This window comes from Crinia signifera, chromosome 19 (assembly GCF_055691185.1).
Source record: "Crinia signifera chromosome 19, ASM5569118v1, whole genome shotgun sequence".
NCBI lineage: Eukaryota > Metazoa > Chordata > Amphibia > Anura > Myobatrachidae > Crinia > Crinia signifera.
In genome coordinates, this window is record NC_139226.1 from 55,539,940 (window position 1) to 55,564,034 (window position 24,095).

Sequence of the window (24,095 nt, forward strand, 5' to 3'; positions counted from 1 at the left end):
CGAGCCCCGCGAGGGGACGAATACCGTCCCCTCGCGGGGCTCGCTTCGCTCGCCACGCTTCGGGCTCGGTGGCTCGCTACGCTCGCCACAGGTTTATATCCAACTCCATGCCCACTTGGATAGTAGGGGTATGAAAAGGACCCATTTTTCCATAGGAATCATTTTAACATTGATTCCTATGGAAAAATCGGGTCATCGCATCCGATATCGCATCCGATATCGGATGCGATGCGATGCGATATCGCATCGCATCGCATCTGATTGTATGCCTTAACTTAAGGCATACAATCAAAAAATCGGCAGCCCAGATACTACATAAGTACCGTAATTTATCAAAGAAGAAAAATCCCAGTTGAATGCACTGTAGTAAAAATGTTGCTGTCATAAACTTTATTCTGTTTTTCCTCTTGGTGGATGCTTTTGAAAAATATAGTCTGTCAAGCAAATGAATCAAGTACTCTATATGGGCTATTCATATTTATAGCTTACATTATAGAATGTATACATTGGACAAATATATAACTGTTAGATATGTTGCAGCAATAGCACCTTGGTGATCATTCTTTAGCTTCTAGTGTGTATGCACCTTTCACAGTGTGAATGAGCCGCCATTGACAGCTGTCTCCTGGCTGCAGATTTGACCACTAAATTTGTGGTCAACAATCCATGCCATAGTCATGAAGATCTTTGAGTGCTGTTAAACCTTATAAGACCTAGCGATGGGCATCATTTATGGCGATAGTACAGTGATTGATGGCAGCCTAATATCTAATGGATGACCACTTATGTTTTTGACTGTCGATGGTCATCTATTTTCTTTGTCTGACTGGTCCATGGGCCAATCAGAACCTGAGGCATGGCTTCATGAGGCTGAGCTATATGCTTGTGTTCCTGCACCTTTCGGGAGTATAAATAAAAGGTTACGCTGTGCCATCGGTGGAGGAGAACCATCTGGTTCTCCCCCATCAATAGCAAAACTATTCTAAATCGACCAAAAACCATTGAGGATCATGATTGATCGATGGTTGATGGCCATTCCTAATAAGACCCTTGCAGGGCCACTTCCTTCTGATATTGATCAGCTACTCGCTTTGGAATTTCCAAATGCTGGAATAGTGTTAAGGCAATGAGAGGTTGCATGGTGAGTTGCAACATTAGGGTCCATGCAACAGGCAACAGCACGGAGTCTGTGCAACAAAATAGCTGGCAATGGTTGGGTGTACAGTATAAACACTGTGCAATAGGTGACTGGATGCTGTGCATATTTTTGCAATATGTTTTTTTCAAATCTGAGTGGACATTTCTCTGCAATATGTGCGATTGTGGAAAAGGTTGCTATTAGTAATGGGGGTAGTGAATTTCTATAGAATGTGTGGTGCCTAGATATTTCTAGCGCTGATAAATATTTTGTTGCTAAATTGAATTGAAGAATGTGCAAAATATTTGGGGTAGGTGGGATGCTTGTCACTCGGGATCTACTGTACTGTATTTTGAATTTGATTACACCACAACCATCATGATATTGGATGTTAGGAATAATAAATTAGCTGGCATGCCCTGGTTTACCAGCTGGCCATCCCTTCTTCACAGTATAGAAGAGGATTAATCATTTCTGCTAAATAGGACACATTTACAATATTTTATGAGCTAAAGACGCAGCTGTACTTTTACTAGATTAAGAAAAATAATCTATTCCTCCCCAGCAAAGTAATTTGCCTTCCCGGGATGTATTGGTCATAGAGCATAATACCTTTACTCTTAAGGTACACTTCGTAGACCTTCCACATACTCATTTTTCAGAGAGGTGCATTCCTGGACTGACTGCAAGCAATATTATAACAATATTTATAAATTTAAAATTACATATAATTAATTCAGCCCCTATATCCTATGTCCCTATAGCCTCTCACAATCATGAATTGTCTATTCTGTATGTAAGGACAAACCAACCAGATTTTGGGTATAAATTCATGAAGTTTTGATCCTAGAACTGAAAAATCATCACTCATCATTTGATCATCAAGATTGAAGGTGCTGTAGGTTGAAATTCTGTTCAGGCAGTGTAAAGCCCCGTACACATGTAAGCTATTAGCTAATTGGCAATTTTGTCTAAGTGATATTGACTAAGCAATTTTGTCTATCTAATGATAGTCTATGATCTAGTCAAAGTCTAGACTATCATTAGTTAGATAGTCTATCTATGCTAGGAGATACTGACTTAGCATTCGTATCTAAGCAGGAGAAAAACTGGGAGATTTTGGCTAACCTTCTATGAGATTTGACTATCTAGTCAAAATCTCCTGCCAAACCTCACTGTGTGTACACCCCTTAAGCAGCACAGTAGAAGACTTCAAGGTGGGTGTTAAATGGGGTTATAGTGCCTGAGTAACATAAAAACCCATCCTGTATTCAGGGGCGGGCTGGGCCGGGGGGCAGGGTGCCATGTGCCCCCCGGGCCGCTTACCCAGCCACTTGCTGCGGGCCGCGCACCTCCTCCAGCTGTCCTGCGCTGGCCGCGGCTTCCAGAACACGGCCGCGGCCACAGGAAAATGGCCGCCGGACCCCTGCACTGAGGACATGTCCTCAGTGCAGGAGGCCGGCGGCCATTTTCCTGTAGCCGCGGCCGTGTTCTAGAAGCCACGGCCAGCGCAGGAGAGCTGGAGGAGGTGCGCGGCCTGCACTGGACTGGGGCTGCAGGGTGCACCGGACTGGGGTGTGGGCAGGAGGGGCATGTACTGCGCTCCCCCCCGCCCCCCCTCCCCCAGCAGCAGCAGATAGAAATGAGACAGCAACAATGGTGAGTAAGTTGCTGCTGGAAAATTCTGGCACTGGGGCATATGTGTTTCTGGCATTGTGGGGGCATATGTGTATCTGGCACTGTGGGGGCATATGTGTCTCTGGCACTGTGGGGGCATATCTGGCACTGTGGGGGCATGTGTGTATTTGGCACAGTGGGGGAATATCTGGCAATGTGGGGGCATATGTGTATTTGGCACAGTGGGGGAATATCTGGCACTGTGGGGGCATATGTGTCTCTGGCACTGTGGGGGCATATCTGGCACTGTGGGGGCATATGTGTCTCTGGCACTGTGGGGGCATATGTGTCTCTGGCACTGTGGGGGCATATCTGGCACTGTGGGGGCATGTGTGTATTTGGCACAATGGGGGAATATCTGGCACTGTGGGGGCATATGTGTCTCTGGCACTGTGGGGGCATATCTGGCACTGTGGGGGCATGTGTGTATTTGGCACAGTGGGGAATATCTGGCACTGTGGGGGCATATCTGGCACTGTGGGGGCATATGTGTCTCTGGCACTGTGGGTGCATTTCTGGCACTGTGGGGGCATATGTGTATCTGGCACTGTGGGGGCATATGTGTCTCTGGCACTGTGGGGAATATCTGGCACTGTGGGGGCATATGTGTCTCTGGCACTGTGGGGGCATATGTGTATTTGGCACAGTGGGGGAATATCTGGCACTGTGGGGGCATATCTGGCACTGTGGGGGCATGTGTGTATTTGGCACAGTGGGGGAATATCTGGCACTGTGGGGGCATATCTGGCACTGTGGGGGCATCTGTGTCTCTGGCACTGTGGGGGCATTTCTGGCACTGTGGGGGCATATGTGTATCTGGCACTGTGGGGGCATATCTGGCACTGTGGGGGCATATGTGTCTCTGGCACTGTGGGGGAATATCTGGCACTGTGGGGGCATATGTGTCTCTGGCACTGTGGGGGCATATCTGGCACTGTGGAGGCATATGTGTCTCTGGCACTGTGGGGGAATATCTGGCACTGTGGGGACATATGTGTCTCTGGCACTGTGGGGGCATATGTGTATTTGGCACTGTGGCGGAATATCTGGCACTGTGGGGGCAAATCTGGCACTGTGGACATCACATTGTGCGGTGCAATGGGCATCATGGTATGGGGCGTAATGGGCATTATGGTGTGGGGATCATTGGGTAATTGCCATCACAGTATAGAGTGTAATAGGCATCAAGGTGTGCGGCATAATGTGTAATTAGCATCACAATGTGCAATCTGCAGGTACACAATACAATCATGGAATAGGCCACGCCCCCTTATGATAGGCCACACGCCTCCGGCGCGCACAAGCGTTCCGTCTTCCAGAAAGTTGGGGGGGGGGGTATGGGCCAGTGCTCTGGACTTGCCCCCTAGGCTAAAAGTTGCCAGCCAGCCCCTGCCTGTATTCCTGCACCATCTCTCCACTTGCTTTCTTGCAATTAATGACTGTCAGCACTCTGATTGGTAGCTCCAGCAATACACCAATCAATATGCCGACAGCCATACACTGTCTGGCTGCAGCCTGGGAAGCAGGAAGAGAATGTTACACTCTGATTGGTGGAAGAGAATGCAGCCTTGCCGCTCTAAAATTCTCTACTGCCTCTCAAGAAGATCAGTAGGAAGATGTTCTCAGCCCAATCTGCCCCTGATTGAAGGCCCCTGGAATTGGGGGGCCCTTGGGAAGCTGCCCATTAAGCCCATACGTTAAGATGGTCCTAAGATTACCCCCATTTATAGTAAATTTTGTTAATTAAATATGTCATTCAATTTGTAAAATATATTCTATTTTTACCCATTCAGGCCTACTCTCTTTTTTTGTACCACTCATATTGAAAAACAATCCAAACTAATGAATACAAAAAAAGAAAATGGAAATACTAATTGTAGCATACTTACAGTATTTAAGTCAAAGGATATAAGAGATGTCTGACATTATTAAAAAATATTAATTTACAGTATGACTATTTGCCTGTCTGTTCTTCTTTTGATGTCACAAAATGAATAAAACTTTCCTATAACCAACACTGTATTTTGCTTATTTTTTTATAAAGTGGACAGATGAAGATTGTAAATGACCTGTCCATCCCGGAGCCACTGATTCACTGATTCAATATTCTTTTATATTTCATTGCCCCAAAGCTCAGAAGAGCAATTGAATGAAACAAAGTGAGCTTATTTTCTACATATTACATTATTTATATTTGTTTGTTTGCTTTTCAATTGTAGTTTCCAGAAGGATATTAACCTATCGATTTTCCTTACTGATTTCCCTTGAAGAAATTATATTTAGAAATATAGTACATACATATTGTGTTCCCATAAGTGTTGAAGTTAATATTTTGGCAAGACTTATAATCTGATTTTTAATCATTATCTTTAACATCTCTGGACAATGGCCCTTATTCAGGTCTGATTGCAGTACAAATTTGTTCTCGAAATAAGCAAAACGATGTGCACTGCAGGGTGGGCAGATTTAACATGTGCAGAAAGAGATATAATTTGGGTGGGGTGTGTTGAAATTGAAATCTAAATTGCAGTGTAAAAATTATGTAGCCAGAATTTACCCTGCACAGAAACAAAATAACTAACACAAATATAACTCTCTCTGCACATCCTACTGTACATCTGCCCCCCTGCAGTGCACATGGTTTTGTCCATTTTGAGAACAAATTTGTACAGCAATCAGATATGAATAAGGGCCAATGTACTGAAGGATCTGTTACTAAGTGTTCACTAACCCAAGATGGATCTTAGTGGTAATACTATCCCCTACGTTTGCAGCTGTGCATAGGGGCAGTGGGCGGGAACTCGGCGGGGCGACGGTAACCTTCTCACTGGGCTCTGAATACTTGCAGCCCAGCAAGCAGGTCTGAATTAGGCTCTACGGTATGTCCCTTCCGGGGTAAACATTTTTGGTAATATAGTGGAATGTCACATCATGCGACGTCATCCTGGCCTTTCTAGCCTATAACGGAAGGTAATATCCTGTGACCCGCCAGGAAACAAGAGAGGGAACCACAAATCATTCAATTAGGATAAGTAGAAAAGGAGGTCCATAGGAATGGTGTATTTTAAGCTTCTGATGAAGGATAAATTATCCAAAAATGTATTTGGTGTCTTAAGCATATGCCACATTTGTTTTGTACTTAAGCTCTTCAAGTTACCATCTAGATAATTCATCTTTGCTGTATAGAAAATAGACTTTTGCATAGTTTGGCTAACATTGATGAATGGTATCTGGATGGGTGCCGGACAGTTTCCTGACAGTCGGGATCCCAACAGTCATTACCCCGACATCAGGATCCCGACAGTCAAAACCCTGACACTCGGGGTCCCGACGGCCACCAGCTATTCTCCCTTGTGGAGGTCCATGACCCCCATAGAGGGAGAATAGAATATGTGGTGAGCATAGCGAGCCACTGTGCCCACAGCGTGGCGAGTGCAGCGAGGCTTTGTTGCGCTCGCCATGCTGTCTGAGTCCGGCCAGTCGGGATCCTGAAATTGGGCTAATGACTGTTGGGATCCCAACTGTCGGGACCACATACCACACCCATCTGGATAAGATCATATTTAGCATGCCACAGCTGAATTTTTAGAAAAAGGTTCCCACTGTGATAATGTGATGCTTTTTCTCGAATGACACATAACTGTACAGATGTGTCCTGCTACATGGTTGCTGTGTATAGCAGCTTACTGTAGTGGGACTGCAATGTCCTACGGAAGTTAATGGGAGATGGGCATATGTGCATACCAGCCCCATTCACTTCAATGGCATAGCAGGAACAAGCAAACGACTGTTCCCCGCTATGCAGAGTTATCCTTACTGCAATTTGGGGCTTTGCAGCAAGGACGTAAAAAGAACACATGTGTAGGTACCCTAGGGATTCACTTGAAGAAAATATGACAGAATGCACTGATAAACTATGGGCCTGATCAATGATGGACGCTAATGCAGTAGCTTATGAGCTGTCTACTGAGATGCCCACCATCTGCTGCTATAGTCTCCTGTGCTGATCCAGTGGACATCCATTGCTGCATCAGACATTAGAGCCACCCTATGACTGTTCAGAATAAGACGTATCAGAATCCCATGCATTTCCGATCTGCGTAACCGGCAGTAACCATCAGAATCATTCATTCAGAATCCAACTGTTTTACGTGTTTCATCATTGTAGTTTCTGGAGAAATTGGTACAGTGATGAAATGCATCAAGCAGTTTGTATCATAAATGAATCATTGCACTGTTTGACTTGATAGGAATTGTTTAACCATCGGAAGAATCGTGACTCAGACTACATTGATTTCAAACATGGTCCTATCTATGTAAGTAGTGTTTGCGTGGATTTCTTTTGTCTACTGCAGTTTGCTCCTATACTTCAAAAATATGCTAGCAAGTACATAGGCTTAGGACAAAAATGTAACTGACAGTATATTTATAGTAAGAAAAAAAGGGGATATTTATCAAGCTTGGAGAGACAAAGGGTATATTTAACCCCTTCACTGGTAATCCCGACAATTTTTTTGGGCTATATCTTAATGCCCAGGCTGGCAAGCCCGGAAAACTCTCGGGATTGCCAGTGGTTAGCGCCGGGCAGCACTGCTGAGTTAATCGCTGAACTCAGGCAGCTTCAGCACTGCCCGGCTCACCCCCCCCCCCCCCGGCTGTTACATTACAGCCTGCGGCTCCTGCTTATGACAAGCTGGGTTGCCACAGGCAGGGACTGGGAGCAGGGGTGCAGGGCCGGGCATCGGCTGATTGACAGTTCAGCTGCGCTGCCCGGACCCAGGGAGGCAGTGGTGTTTTTTTTTTAAGGGAGCGCTCCCCATAAAAACCTCACCCAGTGGGGAGCGCTCCCCCAAAAAAAATCACCACTGAAGGGGTCAATATGTGCCAGTATTTCCCGACAGGGGAAATATTGTCGGTCACCTATTCAATGTGACCATTAATGGCAGCATTGAAGGGTCCGACTTTTTTTAAAGTGGGATCTGTTTTGTGGGAAATGGACGCGGATTGTCAGATTCACAGCCGTTTTTCATCAATCCGCAGATGTTTTTGCCGAACCACGGACTTGACAGCCGAAACATTGATTTCCGACTGTCGAGTTACTGTCAGATTTAGTGACTGTCCTGTTGTCCCACCTGTGAGCAGAAGTTTCCTGTGATAGGGGAGAGGGGTAGTTGTGAGTCCCTGTCACTCGCTGCTCTGCTTGACAAGCAGCAGTGATAAGATGCTGTGGGCATGTGCCCAGCATCAAATGACTTCAGACAGAGGGGACAGGGAGCATAACCCCATAGAAGCAGAAGATGTGGCTCGCAAACACAGGTATTACCGAAAAGCCACACCCATATTTTCCGGTGGCAAGCCCCTTGTAGGGAATACACGTGGCCAGAGCCGGCTCCAGGCCTCCTAGTGCCCCGAGCGAAATTTTGAAGCGCACTACCCCCCTCCTTTTGAAAATTCAAAAGATAGAATGACTGATTGGCTGAGAGTGCTCTCTCTCTCTCCCAGTCAATCAGCAGCTAAGGCCACTGATTGGCTGAGAGAGAGCGCACTCTCAGCCAGTCAGCGGCCATACTATCTATTGAATTTTCAAAAGGGGCTAGTCTATCTTTTGAATTTTCTAAATCTGCCGCCTCTGTCCGCATTGTCCAGTTACTCAGCGCTTCCAGGACACTGCGGACTCCCCTGTATCCGTCCCTGACTGAGGCTGCCCCTAAGGAGTTGGTGCCCAGTGTGGCTGCTCCTATGGAGCGTCCCTTAAGCCGGCCCTGCACGTGGCAGGGCCATAGGGGAGTCCCAACCTACAATCTAGGAATGTTGGCCATTACGCTATACAGTGGCATAACTATGGATTTTGCTCCCCCCTTCCAAAAAGTTGGCTCCTCTCCAGCGTGTTTCCCCAGCGTGTGACATGAAGACGTCACACGCACAACGGAGAAGTTGAAGCAGGATAGAGTAAGAGAGATCAGCAGACACTGCTGCTTCCCTTGGCTCTGACGCATCCCAGGCCGCCCTAGCATGCCCATCTGCCCGCCCATCCTTACACAGTAGCCAATAGCTGGCTCCGTGTACAGTCAATTTAATCAGTGGGGGGATTTGTCATCTCTGCCATGGCCGCACCCGCGCTGTGGCTGACTCGCCTCCGGTGCTCAGCCAGTGGGCAGCGGCAGGCAGCAGCAGGTCAGTGCGTTGAGCAGGTGCCGGTGCCCACACAGACCCCCCTGCCACTTGCTCCCCCAAACAGCAGCTGGAGCTGCCTTACAGTAGTTACGCCACTGACGCTATAGTGGAAGACAACTTTTTTCTGTCAGGAAAACAGATTACTACAACTTCTACTCAGTATCAAGGGGGTTAATAAGATTAAAAGCTTTTTTTATTTCTTCCGGTCTATCCGAATGTTTTTGCTGGCATTGCAAACAGTTTATGTAAAGCTTTTTATGTTATTTTTCAATAGATACTATGCAGAGTTTGCAAGTGATTTGTTTGTAATGATTTACTAGGAGACAAAAGAATCATGAGCAATATTAGATGTGCTTGTTTCACAGTGGGGAAAAAAAAAACATTTGTTTCCACAATATGTGCTGTAACGCTCTGCGTATCAGTACCCAATAATTATAAATGTCTCTACATTCAGCAATTCGTGTCTGTTCTACAAATCCATCTGGCCTTATCTTAAAGATATTAATGGTAGAGAATCATGACTTGAAGTTCATGTTCATGCAAATAGCAGTCTTAAAAGAAATGCTTGGGGAAGATGGTTAACAGAGTTTTGAGGGCTAGGAGAGGAGACTAAGTAGATGAGTCAAGGAATAAAATTTGTTTCTCGGGGGAAGTTAGAAGGTCATCCTCATGGCAGAGTCAATATTCAAGCGAAGGAAATTCACAGCTGCAAAAGAAGTAGACAAATTCTATTGCAGAAACCACACAGGGGGTTAAGAGTCTAAGACATCCAATAAATCTGTTCCTATGATAGGCACGTATTTATATCTCTCTGGAACCAGCAGAGTTAGTGTTTATTTTCTCCAAATGTGAAATTCCAAAGCATATAGCAATTATATGATGGGACATTTTGGAATATAAAATCCATCATTCACAAACTTATTACTACTGTAGCTAAACATACTGAACTGTGCCTCTAAGTCACAGGTTCTGCAAACTCGGTCTTCGGAGCCCCACACAGTGTATGTTTTGCAGGTCTCCACGCAGAATCACAAGTATAAATAATTAGCTCCACCTGTGGATCTTTTAAAATGAGTCAATGAGTAATGAATGCACCTGTTCACCTGCTGGATGACCTGGAAAATGAGAACTAAGTGGGGTTCTGAGGACCGAGTTTGAGAACCCCTGCTCTAAGTGATTGTCTTTCCTTATTAATGCTCTAAATAAGTAAATTGCTTTCTGTCTTATGATCATGGATTACTATTGCGCAGGGGGTATATTCGGAGAGGAGATGGTCGGTGTGCATTCTCAGCCCAGTCCTCCTCCTCTATACTGTAGCTCCTAGCGGAAATGAGTTTACTCTGACACTGTTCAGAGTCTATTGAACACGCGCAGGTCTCCAAGAAAATGGTCGTTGCACAATTATCACAGTGATTTGTGGAGCACTGTGTTGCTGATGCAGGGCTCTGGGGAGGTAGTAAGTAATGAAGACAGACCGGATTATATACTTTTAGAGTCTCCTCTCCAGGAGAAGCCTGAAGCGTAGACTATCAGCAGCACTTCAGGGGGACATCATCAAGCCCTGCCCCCAGTACTGGTCCCTGAGAAGGGGTGGAACGGGGCTAAAATGACGTGGCTTGCACAAGTTAGGGGGATTGGGGGTGGGGCATGCAGGAGGCCTTACTGGGGGCCAGGAGGAAAACCCATTTTTCGGGGGCCTCCCACCCATTCCTGGAGGGAATGCATCCCTGATTGAAGATCTAATGTAGGACCTTATTCTAGTCCACATGCAGCGCTGTGTGTGGATTTAACGCTGCCCGCTGCTCATACAGCTTCCCGACCCACCTCACTCGCCGAGTTCCCCGCACGGCTGCAAATGGATGTTTTACATCCATTCGCAGCCTTGGGTACGGGGTCCAAATTGTCCGATGATCAAATGATTTGGAACATACACACAAAACTAAGACACTCTATGGTGTCTTATCTTTGTGTGTTCCCTGTATGGAAACAGGGCGGGCATCTGACATTCGGTGATTACAGCTGCCCACCCCGGCTGCCGCTCCACACCACCCACCCGCACTGGTGGGTGCGAACAGGACGGCGAAGTAGTAGTTCACCTTGCCTGCTTGCACCCAGCGTATGCACATGCGAGGAAAAAAAAAATGTCCAAAACATAGCACCCCTGTGCAAAAGCGCGGGGGAGGGAGTGAACCAGAATCAGGCCTCATGTGTGTAGGGATATTACGGATCATGTGTGTACCGTGGCCTGAGGAGGATCAAACAGAAATGTGCAGTTAATTGCCGTAACACAAAGATCCTGAAACGTACCCTGGATTCTGTAGGTTAACGGTATTGAGCAATTTACCATATGAGGAAAAGGGGCTCTGATTGAATTGCCCTGGGCGTTAAAGCCTGTGGATACCATCTTTTCCCCCTCATGGTAATTTGCTGCTTCTCATTGAATACGGCCCTCAAAGTTTAATGCTTGGATACACTCCTGAAAAATATTACATAAACAAGAAAAAGAAGTATAATGTAGGTGCATTGAAAGTCAATTATTGATACATAAAATGTAACCTTTAATAGTTTTTAATAAAATCGGTGAAATATTAAAATGAAATAGAAAGAAATAAAGAGCTGAAGTGAGATTTAAAACAAAGAATGACCACAGCTCAACTCTGTCCTTTATTTGCAGGGTTAATTTTTCCTTGTATGTTCTCCTTAGTGTCCTATGTGGATACTATGTTTCTGATAGTTTTCTCAGAGACAATAGTTATTTTGCTATTTGTTACAATAAGTGTTTGTGATAATCTCTTTTATTCCACGATTACCATCACTTAGACCTGTGGTGTCAAACTCATGGCCCTCTAGCTGTTGTGGAACTACGCGTCCCAGCATGCCCTGCCACAGTTTTAGTAATCCATTATATAAAATCGGTGGCAGGGCATGCTGGGATGTGTAGTTCCACAACAGCTGGAGGGCCATGAGTTTCACACCACTGACTTAGACAATTTAGCCATCCATTAGGTATGTTTAAATAAAGCTTTTATGTATTCAAGCTCAATGTGCTTCTGAGTGATTTTGTTACAGTAATGTATCATGCATAAATACTTTCTACATAGCAGTAAGGCAAAGGGGCGTCTATTACCAATGTTGCATATTATATTATCCGTTAATTGTACAGTGTGTATGGAATGCTCCAATCATCCAATCTCAGTTTTTTTAATATGCGTTTTTTATTTTGTGCGCAGTTCGGGATTTCAGTTTATAAATACACAATAATCCCAGTTCATATGTGATTATGCTCTTAAAATGCGGGATATATGATTTATAGCCGCTTTCAATTTGCCGGCTAATATCCCCGCTAGAGCAATGTCACTTGCCGCCGCTAGCATGTACTGCTTTCTGTCTGTTAATACAGAGCTGTAGCAGCCTATGCTAGCCGTTCTAGTAGCTGAGCTGTTTGGCTATGATTAGTGCTGTTTACTCGGGGAATGCAGCGTGCCTGCACCCCGGGCACCAGCCGGCTGTGAGTCAGTTGGATACGGATAGTATTAGCGCCGTGCCTCTTCCAACTGCCTGCATGTATATTACCTATCTGTATACCAAACACATTTTTAAAACATGATTTTAACAAACATTTACACATTTGGAGAACACAAACAAAGGAGCTATGGTCATTGCTAGCCAAAGACCGTTTCACCTAAGCTTCCTCAGGGCATTGGAGGAGACAAGAAAGTCTCATCATTAAAAGACTGGTGCGGGTATCATTTCCCCTTTTTTTTACTCTTGAAAAATATGTCTATTGAGTATACTGAGTTGTGATTTGATAAACTCCATGTGATGTGGTGTACAACTATATGCTTTATATAGAATGCGGGTACTTGTGAGTTATCCGGGCGTCCGATTTTAAAATCGGGTCGGATCGGGACATCGCATCGCATCGCATGCGACCATCGGATGCGATGCGATGCGATGACCCGATGCGATATCGCATCGCATCGCATCGGATTGTATGCCTTAACTTAAGGCATACAATCAAAAAATCGGGAGCCCGGATAACTCACAAGTACCCATTTTTCAAACCCAGTCTGTAACATGACAGGTAGGAGCTGATTGGCAGGCTGTTTATCACTCTCCATTTTATCACTTTTGAAGCTTGATACATCTGGCCTATAACGACAAATGCAAAATCCTTTCAAATGGGCAAAACCATGTTTCACAGCAGGTGGGTCAAATGTAATATGTACAGACGGATCCGATACGTAATCCCGGCGGTCGGGATCCCGGCAGTCGGAATCCCGACACTGGAATCCCGACCGCCGAAATCCCGACATGGGGGGGACGTGGATCGCCCCCCCTTGCGGGCTCGCTGCGCTCGCCACGCAGCGGGCCCGGTGCCTCGCTACGCTCGGCACGCTATTTTATTCTCCCTCTATGGGTGTCGTGGACACCCACGGAGGGAGAAAGTTTCGGGATTTCGGTGGTCAGGATTCCAGTGTCGGGATTCTGAACGCCGGGATCCCGACCGCCGGCAGATTGACCGCATCCCGTACAGACAGAGTTAGATTAGGGCAAGTTATTAGTTTCCATGCAGGATAAATACAGATGGAGTGTCTGTCAGCCAGCCTGCAGGATGTCCTGAACTTGCGGACAGGAGCTCCATCTGAAGCGGCATCCCCATCAGCAAGGTGGTGGTGAGCGGCGTCCCTGTCCATCTCCACTTCAGGGGACGAGCATAGATTGAGTGCTGCGGGGAGCTGCAGGGAGCCGGCAGAGGGCAGCGGAGGGCTCCGTCAGAATGGGGTGCGCGAGCATTTCTTGCATGCGCACCCCCTTCTGTGAAAAGACAGTGGCTGGTGCAGGCTGGCAATTGGCGATTCTAACGCCAGGAACAGCTCCATTGAAAGCTGCTCCGTCTGTACTGGCTACTTTATTTTTACACTGCAATTTAGATTTCAATTTGAACACCCCCCCATCCCTGCCCCAAATCTAACTCTCTCTGCACGTTACATTTGACCCACCTGCAGTGCACATGGTTTTACCCATTTCAGAAAGATTTTGAATTTGCGATCAACTCTGAATCAGGCCCATAATTGTATAGCATATTTACTGTGCAGCTAATTTGTCCACCAACTGATGCCATTCAAAACATCCAAACTATAATGACATGATGATACTAATATGTATGCACTACTTTTATATAATGCTCTTATGCCACATAACTGGAGAAATCCTGAGGTTAGGTTATACGTTGGTTATATTAGTATACTCACCCTACATGTCTGCATATACTCCATATAAGTGGTTAATTATTATCCAGTTCATACAAACACAAAGCTAAATGCAACTTATCCCAAAACAATAAAATAGTGCATGCTCTTTCTTCTGAAGGTTTAGTCAAAGCTCTGTTTGATCTTACTGCCTGTGTGGACTGCTCTCTCATGTTTGATAGATCAAGGATCCCTGTGTACCTGCATCAATTTTTAGTAAAAGAATGAAGATGAGTATAAATAAAAAGACTTAAAAAAGAAATAAATCAATAAATGTGTTAAAAACATACATTGTATTGTGAGAGTAGTTAACACAAATAAACATACATGAAATGGTGTGATATCTCCCAGAGACATTGGAGGCACTGGCTACCGGGCTCCAGCTGTCAGAGGGGCACCAAGAAAGAAAGACCAAAGTGGCTGCTAAACTAGGACAGATTTATCTCCACTCATGATTTGCAATCAAACAATGGGCAGTATTTAATGGTAATATTCTCCGTGCACGGCGAGCATTTTTTTTTGCTCGCCGTGCACTCTCCGTGTTCCGGAGGGCTCGTTGCCTCTCCTGCTGCCACTATTCAATGTTTATAAGACTCGCCGCCACTCGCGGCGAGTCTTAACCCCTGCAGCGGACGAGCGTCCGCAGCAGGGAGCTGACAGGGACGTGGCATCCAGGGAGATTAAAGTCTCCCTGGATGCCACAGAACATATGTGAGGGTAGGGGGCCCCCCTGGGACCCAGGCAGCACAGGCTGCCCCCCTCTATAGCCAGCGGGGGACCCAGTATTCACTGTACCCGAACGTGCTTCGGGTGCAGTGAATATATGAATATCTAATGAGCGGCTCGAGCGCTCCGGCCCCCTGCTGGCTGCACTGTGTAAAAAAAAGAAAAAAAAAAAAAATGTAAAAAAATATTTTTTTAAAAATTAAATATATATTCATGTGCTATAGGCACATGAATAAAAATAACATGGCCCTCCACAGAAAAAAAAACCTGATTTTTTGACACCAAAATTAAAAAAAACACCCTTTTAGTTTAAAAGTTCACATTCCTGCTCTCCATCAAAAGATGGAGAATTTCTTCACGGAGAGAGACGGCGAGAATCACTAAGAAAGACGGAGAATATTTCACATTGAATAGGGTGGCTCGCCTTTGGAGAAAAAAAACCTCTCTCCATGGCGAAAAAAGCACAAGTTCTCCACAAAAGACGGAGAACTTTTCTCATTGAATACTGCCCAATGTGTGGTCTGCATTGCAGCCCACGTGCAGTAGCAACCACTGTATATATCCACCAAAATTACTGCATCATCTACCCAACAGTAATACCCTTTTCACACTGCTACAATAAAGTAGGTTATTGCCAGATTAAACTGTGTTTCTGCTTGACGTGAAAGGTTTCCCCCCAAAAAACCTAGGTCAAGTGACCCAAGAATCCAACCGGAGTAGCAAGCAGGGTTGGTCCCAGTGAGGACCTGGATTATGGGTCAGTGTGAAAGGGTGACCCGGATCATCCAACCCATATCCATTTAAAGCCATATGGAGAGCTAGTTAAATTATTTTCAGAATAATTTTAGATTTACTTTTAATCAGCATATTACTAGTCATTTTTATAAAAACTTCCCGTATTACTTTATGTAATCATCTGTTTTGTTCTTTGTTCTGTACCTAGAGTGGACACCAAAACCCTTCAAGATGTGTATTCCACCAGCTGTGAACATTGCCATTGTGCCCTCCGCTGCCAGGATGCTATTTTTCATGGCCCTGGCATGCGCAAGCCCATTTCTAGAATTTCGAGAGGAGATCCCAAGATCCTTGAATGTGGCCATAATATTTAGTGGGACATCTTATCCACCAGAGAGTGCCCGCTTTGCACCCGCAGCCTTCCGCAATTTTACAATGGATGTGAATCCAGTTTCAGTAATACTTAATGACACAAACCCCCGCAGCCTTATCCTGCAGATATGTGATGTTCTCTCCAGCCTGCGTATCCACGGAGTAGTCTTTGAAGATGACACCCGCACAGAGTCCGTGGCTCAGATCCTTGACTTTATTTCTGCACAAACATCTATGCCCATCATTGGAATTAATGGAGGTTCTGCAATTGTACTAACACCGAAGGTATGTACAACCATTTTTGTATTTTTTACTTAAAAGAGAATATAAGAAAAACATATAAGGCTGCTACAATCAATATACATGTAATATCTCTCCTTATGAGTAGTTCCAGGAACCATTAATATAGGTATTAGATGGGATGTGAAAATGCACTATAGCCATACTCTGTAAAATATCTCTACAGCAGTTGTCAGACATGGTGAATGGGATGTGGAACATTTAAAACCTCCCCACGTATCCTTTAGAATTCCTAGAAACTGTTCTCTACAAGTTTGTTGAAAGATGTATGAGGCCAAAGCACATCTTCCGTATCTACATAAAACTTCTCTCCCTTGTCTTGAATAATAATATGACAGGATTTCCATTATGTCCAGTAAGTGACCTTGGTTGTTCTATGGATGTGATTTGCTAGAGATGATTTTCTGGAAAGAAACAATTCATGTTAATCTTATTCACAACACTTCCTACATTACAGCATGGGACAAGTTTAGGCTTTGTCTCTGTACTTAGACTGCAATTAGAAAATGTCTGGGACAGGAAGAGAAACTAAATGAATGACAAAATAAAAGCAGCATTGTAGACCTTTAGGATAGGGCTGTCATGTTTGCTAATACCTCGTTTTGGCAGTCTATGATAGGGATGGGTTCTAAAGGCGGTACTTGTTTCCTAGAACGGCCACAATCGTGAGTGATCGTGGCTCTTAATTAAGGGACACGATCCTCACGATGTGGCCGATTTTTTACAATTTTTTCCCTTTGAATGACAGAAATCGGGTCAATCGGTCGGTCGCGACCAATTAAAATCGGCCGCGATGCGACCGACCGATTCACCCGATTTTTCCATAGACTTCAATGTTAAAAAATCTTTTAACATTGAAATCGGGAGGATCGCGTTGGTCTTGTGCCATTATAATGGCACAAGATGAGATGGACTTGATTAAGTCCATCTCACATAGGGAAAAATTATAAAAAAGGTGAAATGGTCCAATATGACCCATTTCACATTTTTTATGTGCCCGCCATGACCCCACGATAGACGTCAACCCGAAGCGTGGCGAGCGCAGCGAGCCCGCGAGGGGCGGCGGTACGCGTCCTCCGACCTTTTCATTCCCCTACTATCCACGTCGGCGTGGAGTTGAGAATATATAGTGTGGCGAGCGCAGCGAGCCACCGAGCCCGAAGCGTGGCGAGCGCAGCAAGCCCCGCGAGGGGACGCGTATACCTGTGAAGTTATACGCGTCCCCTCGCGGGGCGCGCTGCGCTCGCCACGCTTCGGGCTCGGTGGCTCGCTGCGCTCGCCACACTATATATTCTCAACTCCACGCCGACGTGGATAGTAGGGGAATGAAAAGGTCGGAGGACGCGCACCGCCGCCCCTCGCGGGCTCGCTGCGCTCGCCACGCTTCGGGTTGACGTCTATCGTGGGGTCTAGCCCACTTAGTAACATTTGGGGGGGCAATTGAAAAAAATGGGGTGAAAAAAAAAAAAATCGGGTGAAAAATCGGTCGGTCGGATCGGTCGCATCGCATGCGACCAAATCGCATGCGATGCGATCGATCCGATTTTTTATCTTACGACCACAACGATCTAAATCGTTGTGGCCGTGCTAGGAAACAAGTACCCTAAAGGCTAACACCTCTTTTTTTCTTGTCTATCCCTTCTTCCCTCCCTTGAGTCCATTTGTATATTTGTTTTTGTGGTTTAGTGATGGCTATTTTGCATCAGGAAAGGTTGCCACTATGGCTGCAATTAATTAGTTTATGTGCACTCCCTTCATTGATTGGTAGTTGTAGAGGAGGGGGCTACCAATCAACAAAGGGTCTGATTGGGCCTCCTCCTCTCCTGCGGTGCAGTAGACGCTAGAAAATGTGCCAGAGTCCACTGTGCATGCACAGGTCTCTAGGAACATGGCACCCTCACCACATTCCTGAGGACATCTCTATTGTGCATCCATGAATCACTGCAAAACGGCAGTGGTGGCCATTTTTCCAGTGATATTTGCTGCTGTGAAAAATATATATTCCCCACTTTCCATGTTTTCCTAAACAGGCTTCACTCTAAGATGTGGAAGAATTGACCCTCATCACTGCATAATGCACTGTACAACAAATAAGTCTGGACATAGGGGAATTTATAGTCGGGTTTATTTACTAAAACTTCTTAAAATCTAAAAGGGGAGGTATTTCCCATAGCAACCAACAACATTCTATATGTAACTATAGTATTTCTAGAAAGTGATCAGTGTAATCTTTGGTTGCTATATATACAAGTGTTAGCATTATTAGATGTTTTACTAATTCTATCCCATAGTGTCAAACATTATTCAGAAACATGCTAAATCTTATTTCCATTCTCGGCAAATATGCAATTACCTGTCATTGTCAGTTGGATCTGTGCAATAGGCATTTATCTCTATATCCATTGGATGTATAACCTACAGTATGTCAGAAATATATTGTTCATATTCAGGATCCAGGATTCCTATTGTAGGCATGAGAGAAAAAGTAGAAAATATAAATATAGATGTTTCCATCTATAATTCCACTGACATCTGCAAGAGGTCCAGGTTTAGGATCAGATTTATAGGCAGGCTATAATTCTTGGTACCTTGTAATTATAGACCTTTTATTCCCATAGTGTTTACAATGGCAGTGAACACCCGTTAGTTACTCACGCAACTTCCACTTCAGCCGCCAGTAGTTATCCACAAATGAATATCTGTACCAGAGCCCATTGGCATGCGTCAGACCACCAACAATGCATACTCAAGTTCAGTTGGAAGTACAAGAGATTGCTTAGAGAAAAGTATACAAATCTGTACTGCCCAGGCCTACATAATGGTCTCCCCCTATGCAGATGATTGATTTTCCCTTTCTTCTAATGGAGTAGAGCAGTGCTACTGCACACCAATGATAGTACCAATGTAGCACCTCTCAGCCAGCCCAGGGAATCACCAGATTCCCTAAACTGGTGGTCACTTGAGGAGCTGCATCTGAAATCCCCATCATGTGCTAGCGTCTCACACGCACGCGCATCCCCTTCACACAGTGGCGGGTGGTGGAATCCAGGAGATGGTCAGGGTAAGTGGGGTTGCGGGAAGCTTTGGGGGAGCAGTGGGGAGGTGGCAGAGGGCAACGGCGGGCTCCATCAGAATTGGGCATGTGAGTTCCCTTCTGGTGAATGGCGAGCAGCGGCAATTGGCGATAGAATCACCAGGAGTAGCTCTAATACGCTCTAATCTGAACAAGTGATTTCCTTTAATTGGCATCCAAACCAGACCCATGTGGAATGCCTGTCAATTGCTATTTAACTTGTGGTGCCTGACGGCTGGTGGAAATACTCACTGTTGGTAAGGATGATAACAATGTTCACTCCCACCATCTAGTAACTTCTGATTGGCTGATTTGTAATTAAATTCTGAAGCTGATAGGGTCTTTCATCATTGATAAGGAACATTGGGCCCGATTCAGGTTGGCTCGGTTATGAACCATCAAATGATTTCTCCTGCCTTCAGAAATAGAAGTGACTTTTTATTTGAGTGTGCCTTGACACGGGGCGGGCGGCTGATGTCCTGTGATGTCAGCCACCCACCCCGAATAGGCATCGGCCTGCCTGTGTAGCCATGGGAATGCCCAGCATTTTCATTGGATCCATAAAGCGCTGTGTGTATCTATGGGCAAGCCCAATTCCCGCCACCACCGCCATATTGCGAGTTAACCAGAATCAGCCCCATCATGTTTGATTTTTGGGGGTATATTTTAGAATACATTTTTTGTTTCTTTTACAATTTTACTAGAAGTAAAATTATGCCTACTGTTTTATAGAGGGTTTTTATCATGTACCTAATTAAACCAAACCACAGTTGCAAAATACTAATGTTTTGGGGTTTTTTTTGTTATCAAAACGCTAACAAACTTAAATTGCTGATATATTTTGCTGGTATATAGGATATATCCTTGGGATAATCCTGGCAAACATTTTACTGGCGCAGAATGGGATATACATGGAATTGCCTTAATTCATTATGTGGGTGTAAATGTTCTATTATTTTGATAATGCATTACCAACCAATTATGAGATTTCTATTGACTTTTACTTAAACTCCATTAAAATACAAATTATAGGGCTAATGAACAGTTCAGTCCATTTCTGGTGGGTATCATGTGTGGTATCACTGTGTGCATGCTCCAGAACCACATAAGTAGTACGCAATCCATGCACATCTTCACTTCCAACTAAAGAGGCATAAACGAGGTGTAACTTAAGGTTCCCATACACTCTGGCGATTTGGTCCGATTTCGGCTGATTGCGACCAATCGGCCCTTTAAATCGGACCAAATCGTCTCTCCCTGACATGCAATTGGCTCCGATGCTCAGTCCCGTGTGCATCAGACCCGACCAGGTGGTCGGACCGGCTGGCCATCCGACCACCCGTTCCGGGACCTCCCTCCAGGCAGTGAGGCGGGTTGGAAGCAGGGACACATGCGATCCATCACAACAGATCATGTGTCCCTGCCGCCGGGAAGGTCCCGGCCGCTTGCAGGGAATTGTGTGTCCAAACACTGCTGTGAGACGTCGCTGCAGTGTATGGGCTTAGAGTTTTCAAGTATAAAGGGTTCAAAGAGTGCATGTCGAGGGAAATGCGGGCTATACACAGTTGTGTGTATGAACAATTATAGGTACTTGTGTAGGCAAGGAAATCACATGCGATCGCTTGCGATGCGATGGTGCTTTTGTAGTTTCAAGTTCCCCTGCCCGCGGATCGCATTGCATGCGATCAGATTGCACATGTGATGCGATTTAGCACATTTATCACACCCCCACTATCCACGCCACCCCGAAACGTGGCGAGCTCAGAGAGCCCCGCGCATGGACTCGTTACGTATCCTCCCGAATAGTTCATACCCCCACTCTCCATGTCGGCATGGAGTTGATTTCACAAAGTGTGGCGAGCACAATGAGCCACCGAGCCTGAAGCGTGGCAAGCACAGCATACCTTTGATAAAGCCGCGAGGTCACGGTGAAACATGTTAGGCAGCACTTGCTTTTATTGAATAAAGGACCGGGAAGAACCTTCAACTCTGCCATCTGCCCCCCACCCCCACTCCTTGCCATCCACTCTCCTGGAAGTTTCCCTTTCATTGCCACCCTCCGGATCCCATTCCTATTGCTATCTCCAAATTGGGAGTCATCAATTTGTATCCTGTGGATATCCAATATCGCACCATCGTGAGGACCCTTCATTCTGAAGGTATACAGATCTTCCTCCAGCGAGAAAATTAACCACAGATTTCATCCACCACTGGGATCAGCGCAACCTAGTGAGGACCCCCAATTTTTGGGAACCAGAGCATCCTCCAGCGTCTTCTGTCACCATCCAGGACGACATACTATTAACCACCAATTCGGTAGTGCACTATCCGGAGAGTCTTTTCCCCCCCTTATCCCAAGGGACACAAAGGCAGCTACGCAGAGACATAAGTATTGTCTTCCTTGTCCTATATATTATATATGTAATTTTTTTTATATTGTTTTTTGTTACTGACCTATTATTATTGTCTTGCAAAAAACTGCTTGTTTTTTAAATATTTTTATACAAATAAATTAGTGATATCCAATTGATCCACTTAGCGCTCCACCTTTTTTTCCCACGCAGAATACACCTCAAGTAATCAGCGTCCGCTGGCCACGCTTTGGGCTTGGTGGCTCTCTACGCTCGCCACACTTTATAAAATCAACTCCGCTCCGACATGGAGAGTGGGGGTAGGAACAAGTCAGGAGGATGCGTAACGTGTCCGCTCGCCACGCTTCGGGGTGGCGTGGATATTGTGGGAGTGCTAAGTGTGCTAAATCACATTGAATGTGATCCAATCGCACATGCGATCTGATCGAATGTGATTCGATGCGAGCCGCGGGCAGGGGAAACTTGAAACTACAAAAGAACCATAACATTGCATGCGATCGGATCGCAAGCGATGCAATGCGATTTCCCTGCCACTGTGAAACTACACAAGTACCCAATTATGTTTGTTTTCTTTTGCACCAGCCATACAATATGGCTGGTACATACTGTATGCACACTGATAATGATGACAGATATGAAACAAAGTAAATGGATAGATGTGGTCTGCCTGGGCGTGATTCAATGGATTTACAGTAAAATACCAGTCAATGGGGGAGATTCTCTAAAAATCTCCGCCCCCCTTCGCCGCCCATTGCAATTATAATTATCGCATATGTTCTAACATATGCGATAATTATAGCAAAGGACAGCTCTTGCGTTAAGAGCTGTCCTTTGCGGTGAGAGTTGCCGGGTCCCGGTGGCTCCCCCCTCCCTCCCACACCCGGCGCTGCTGCTGCTGTGCCGGGCTCTCCTCCTCCCTGCACCCGGAAGAGGATCAGTGCAGGGAGGAGGTCACAGGTCCGGGCAGCACAGCTCTGTGCTGCCCGGACACAGATGAGGGGACGATGCGGGGCAGCGTGGGTCTGTGCGGGGCTGCGGGGGGTCATTGCGGGGCGGCGGTGGGATGCGGTAGAAGCCCATTGGCTTCTATGGGGCATTGCCAGATTTTTCTGGCGATGCCCCACGCTGGGGGGCGGTAAAAACCCGATAACGGGGTTTTTGCCACATTTTTAGCTTAGAGAATCTCCCCCAATATCTTGATCCCATGTGCTTGCCATGCAAAAGGTCGACAGGGTCAGAAGTTCAACACTGAAAAGGTTGATTGTGTCTAAGGTCGACTCGGTCATAAGGTCAATGTGCAAACAGCGACACAAATAGGGTTGACAAATGTTTTTTTTGTTTTTGGGGTGACATTTTGTATATTTCATCTCACTTAGATTGCACTGCTTCAGGCAGTGTTACTATTATCAATTGTAGTCAAGTGGATGATATAAAAGGGTACTTGTGTATTTTGGCGGCGCCCCCGATGTCCGTCGTTCGACGAACAGATCGCATCGCATCGCATGCCATGCACCCGATGGCATGCAATGCGATGCGACGCGATTTTGACCCCCTATACGACCAAAAATCGTATAAGCACCCTAAAGGGTGCTTTTGAGCACCCAAATGGGTGCTTACAATGTTAAATGCACCCCCACGCCACCCCCCACTATAAACGTGAACCCGAAGCGTGGCGAGCGCAGCGAGCACGCGAGGGGCGGCGGTACGCGTCCTACGACCTTTTCATACCCCCACTATCCACGTCGGCGTGGAGTTGAGAATAGAATAGTGTGGCGAGCGCAGCGAGCCACCGAGCCCGAAGCGTGGCGAGCGCAGCGAGCCCCGCGAGGGGACGCGGATACCTTCACAGTTATACGCGTCCCCTTGCGGGCTTCACAGGTGTCCATGGCGACGCGGACACCTGTGAAGCCATCCGCGTCCGCTGGCCACGTTTCGGGCTCGGTGGCTCGCTGCGCTCGCCACACTATTCTATTCTCAACTCCACGCTGACGTGGATAGTGGGGGTATGAAAAGGTCGTAGGACGCGTACCGCCGCCCCTCGCGTTTATAGTGGGGGGTGGCGTGGGGGTGCATTTAACATTGTAAGCACCCATTTGGGTGCTTAACATTGTATAAGCACCCATTAGGGTGCTTATACAATGTTTAATCGCATCGCATCGCATCGTATGGCATCGTATGCCATGTACAATGGCATACAATTTCAAAATTGTATGCCATCGTGCACTATCGTACGATATCGCGTCGCATCGCATACCATCGTATGTGTTATGGTATGC

The 24,095-nt window shown here is 45.9% G+C and overlaps 1 protein-coding gene across 3 annotated transcripts in view; it reads left to right on the top strand.

Moving 5' to 3' along the window:
* GRIN2D (glutamate ionotropic receptor NMDA type subunit 2D) overlaps positions 1-24,095 on the top strand; it is a 762,310-nt gene that overhangs the window by 288,642 nt on the left and 449,573 nt on the right. For 2 of the 3 annotated variants that reach the window (XM_083162615.1, XM_083162612.1), the window contains exons 3-4: positions 4,860-4,974; positions 15,911-16,359. In XM_083162615.1, the coding sequence (XP_083018741.1) occupies positions 4,965-4,974; positions 15,911-16,359 (459 nt within the window). In that variant the 5' untranslated portion in view covers positions 4,860-4,964. The remainder of the gene's footprint in view (positions 1-4,859; positions 4,975-15,910; positions 16,360-24,095) is intronic. The other variant, XM_083162614.1, reaches the window with a different exon arrangement.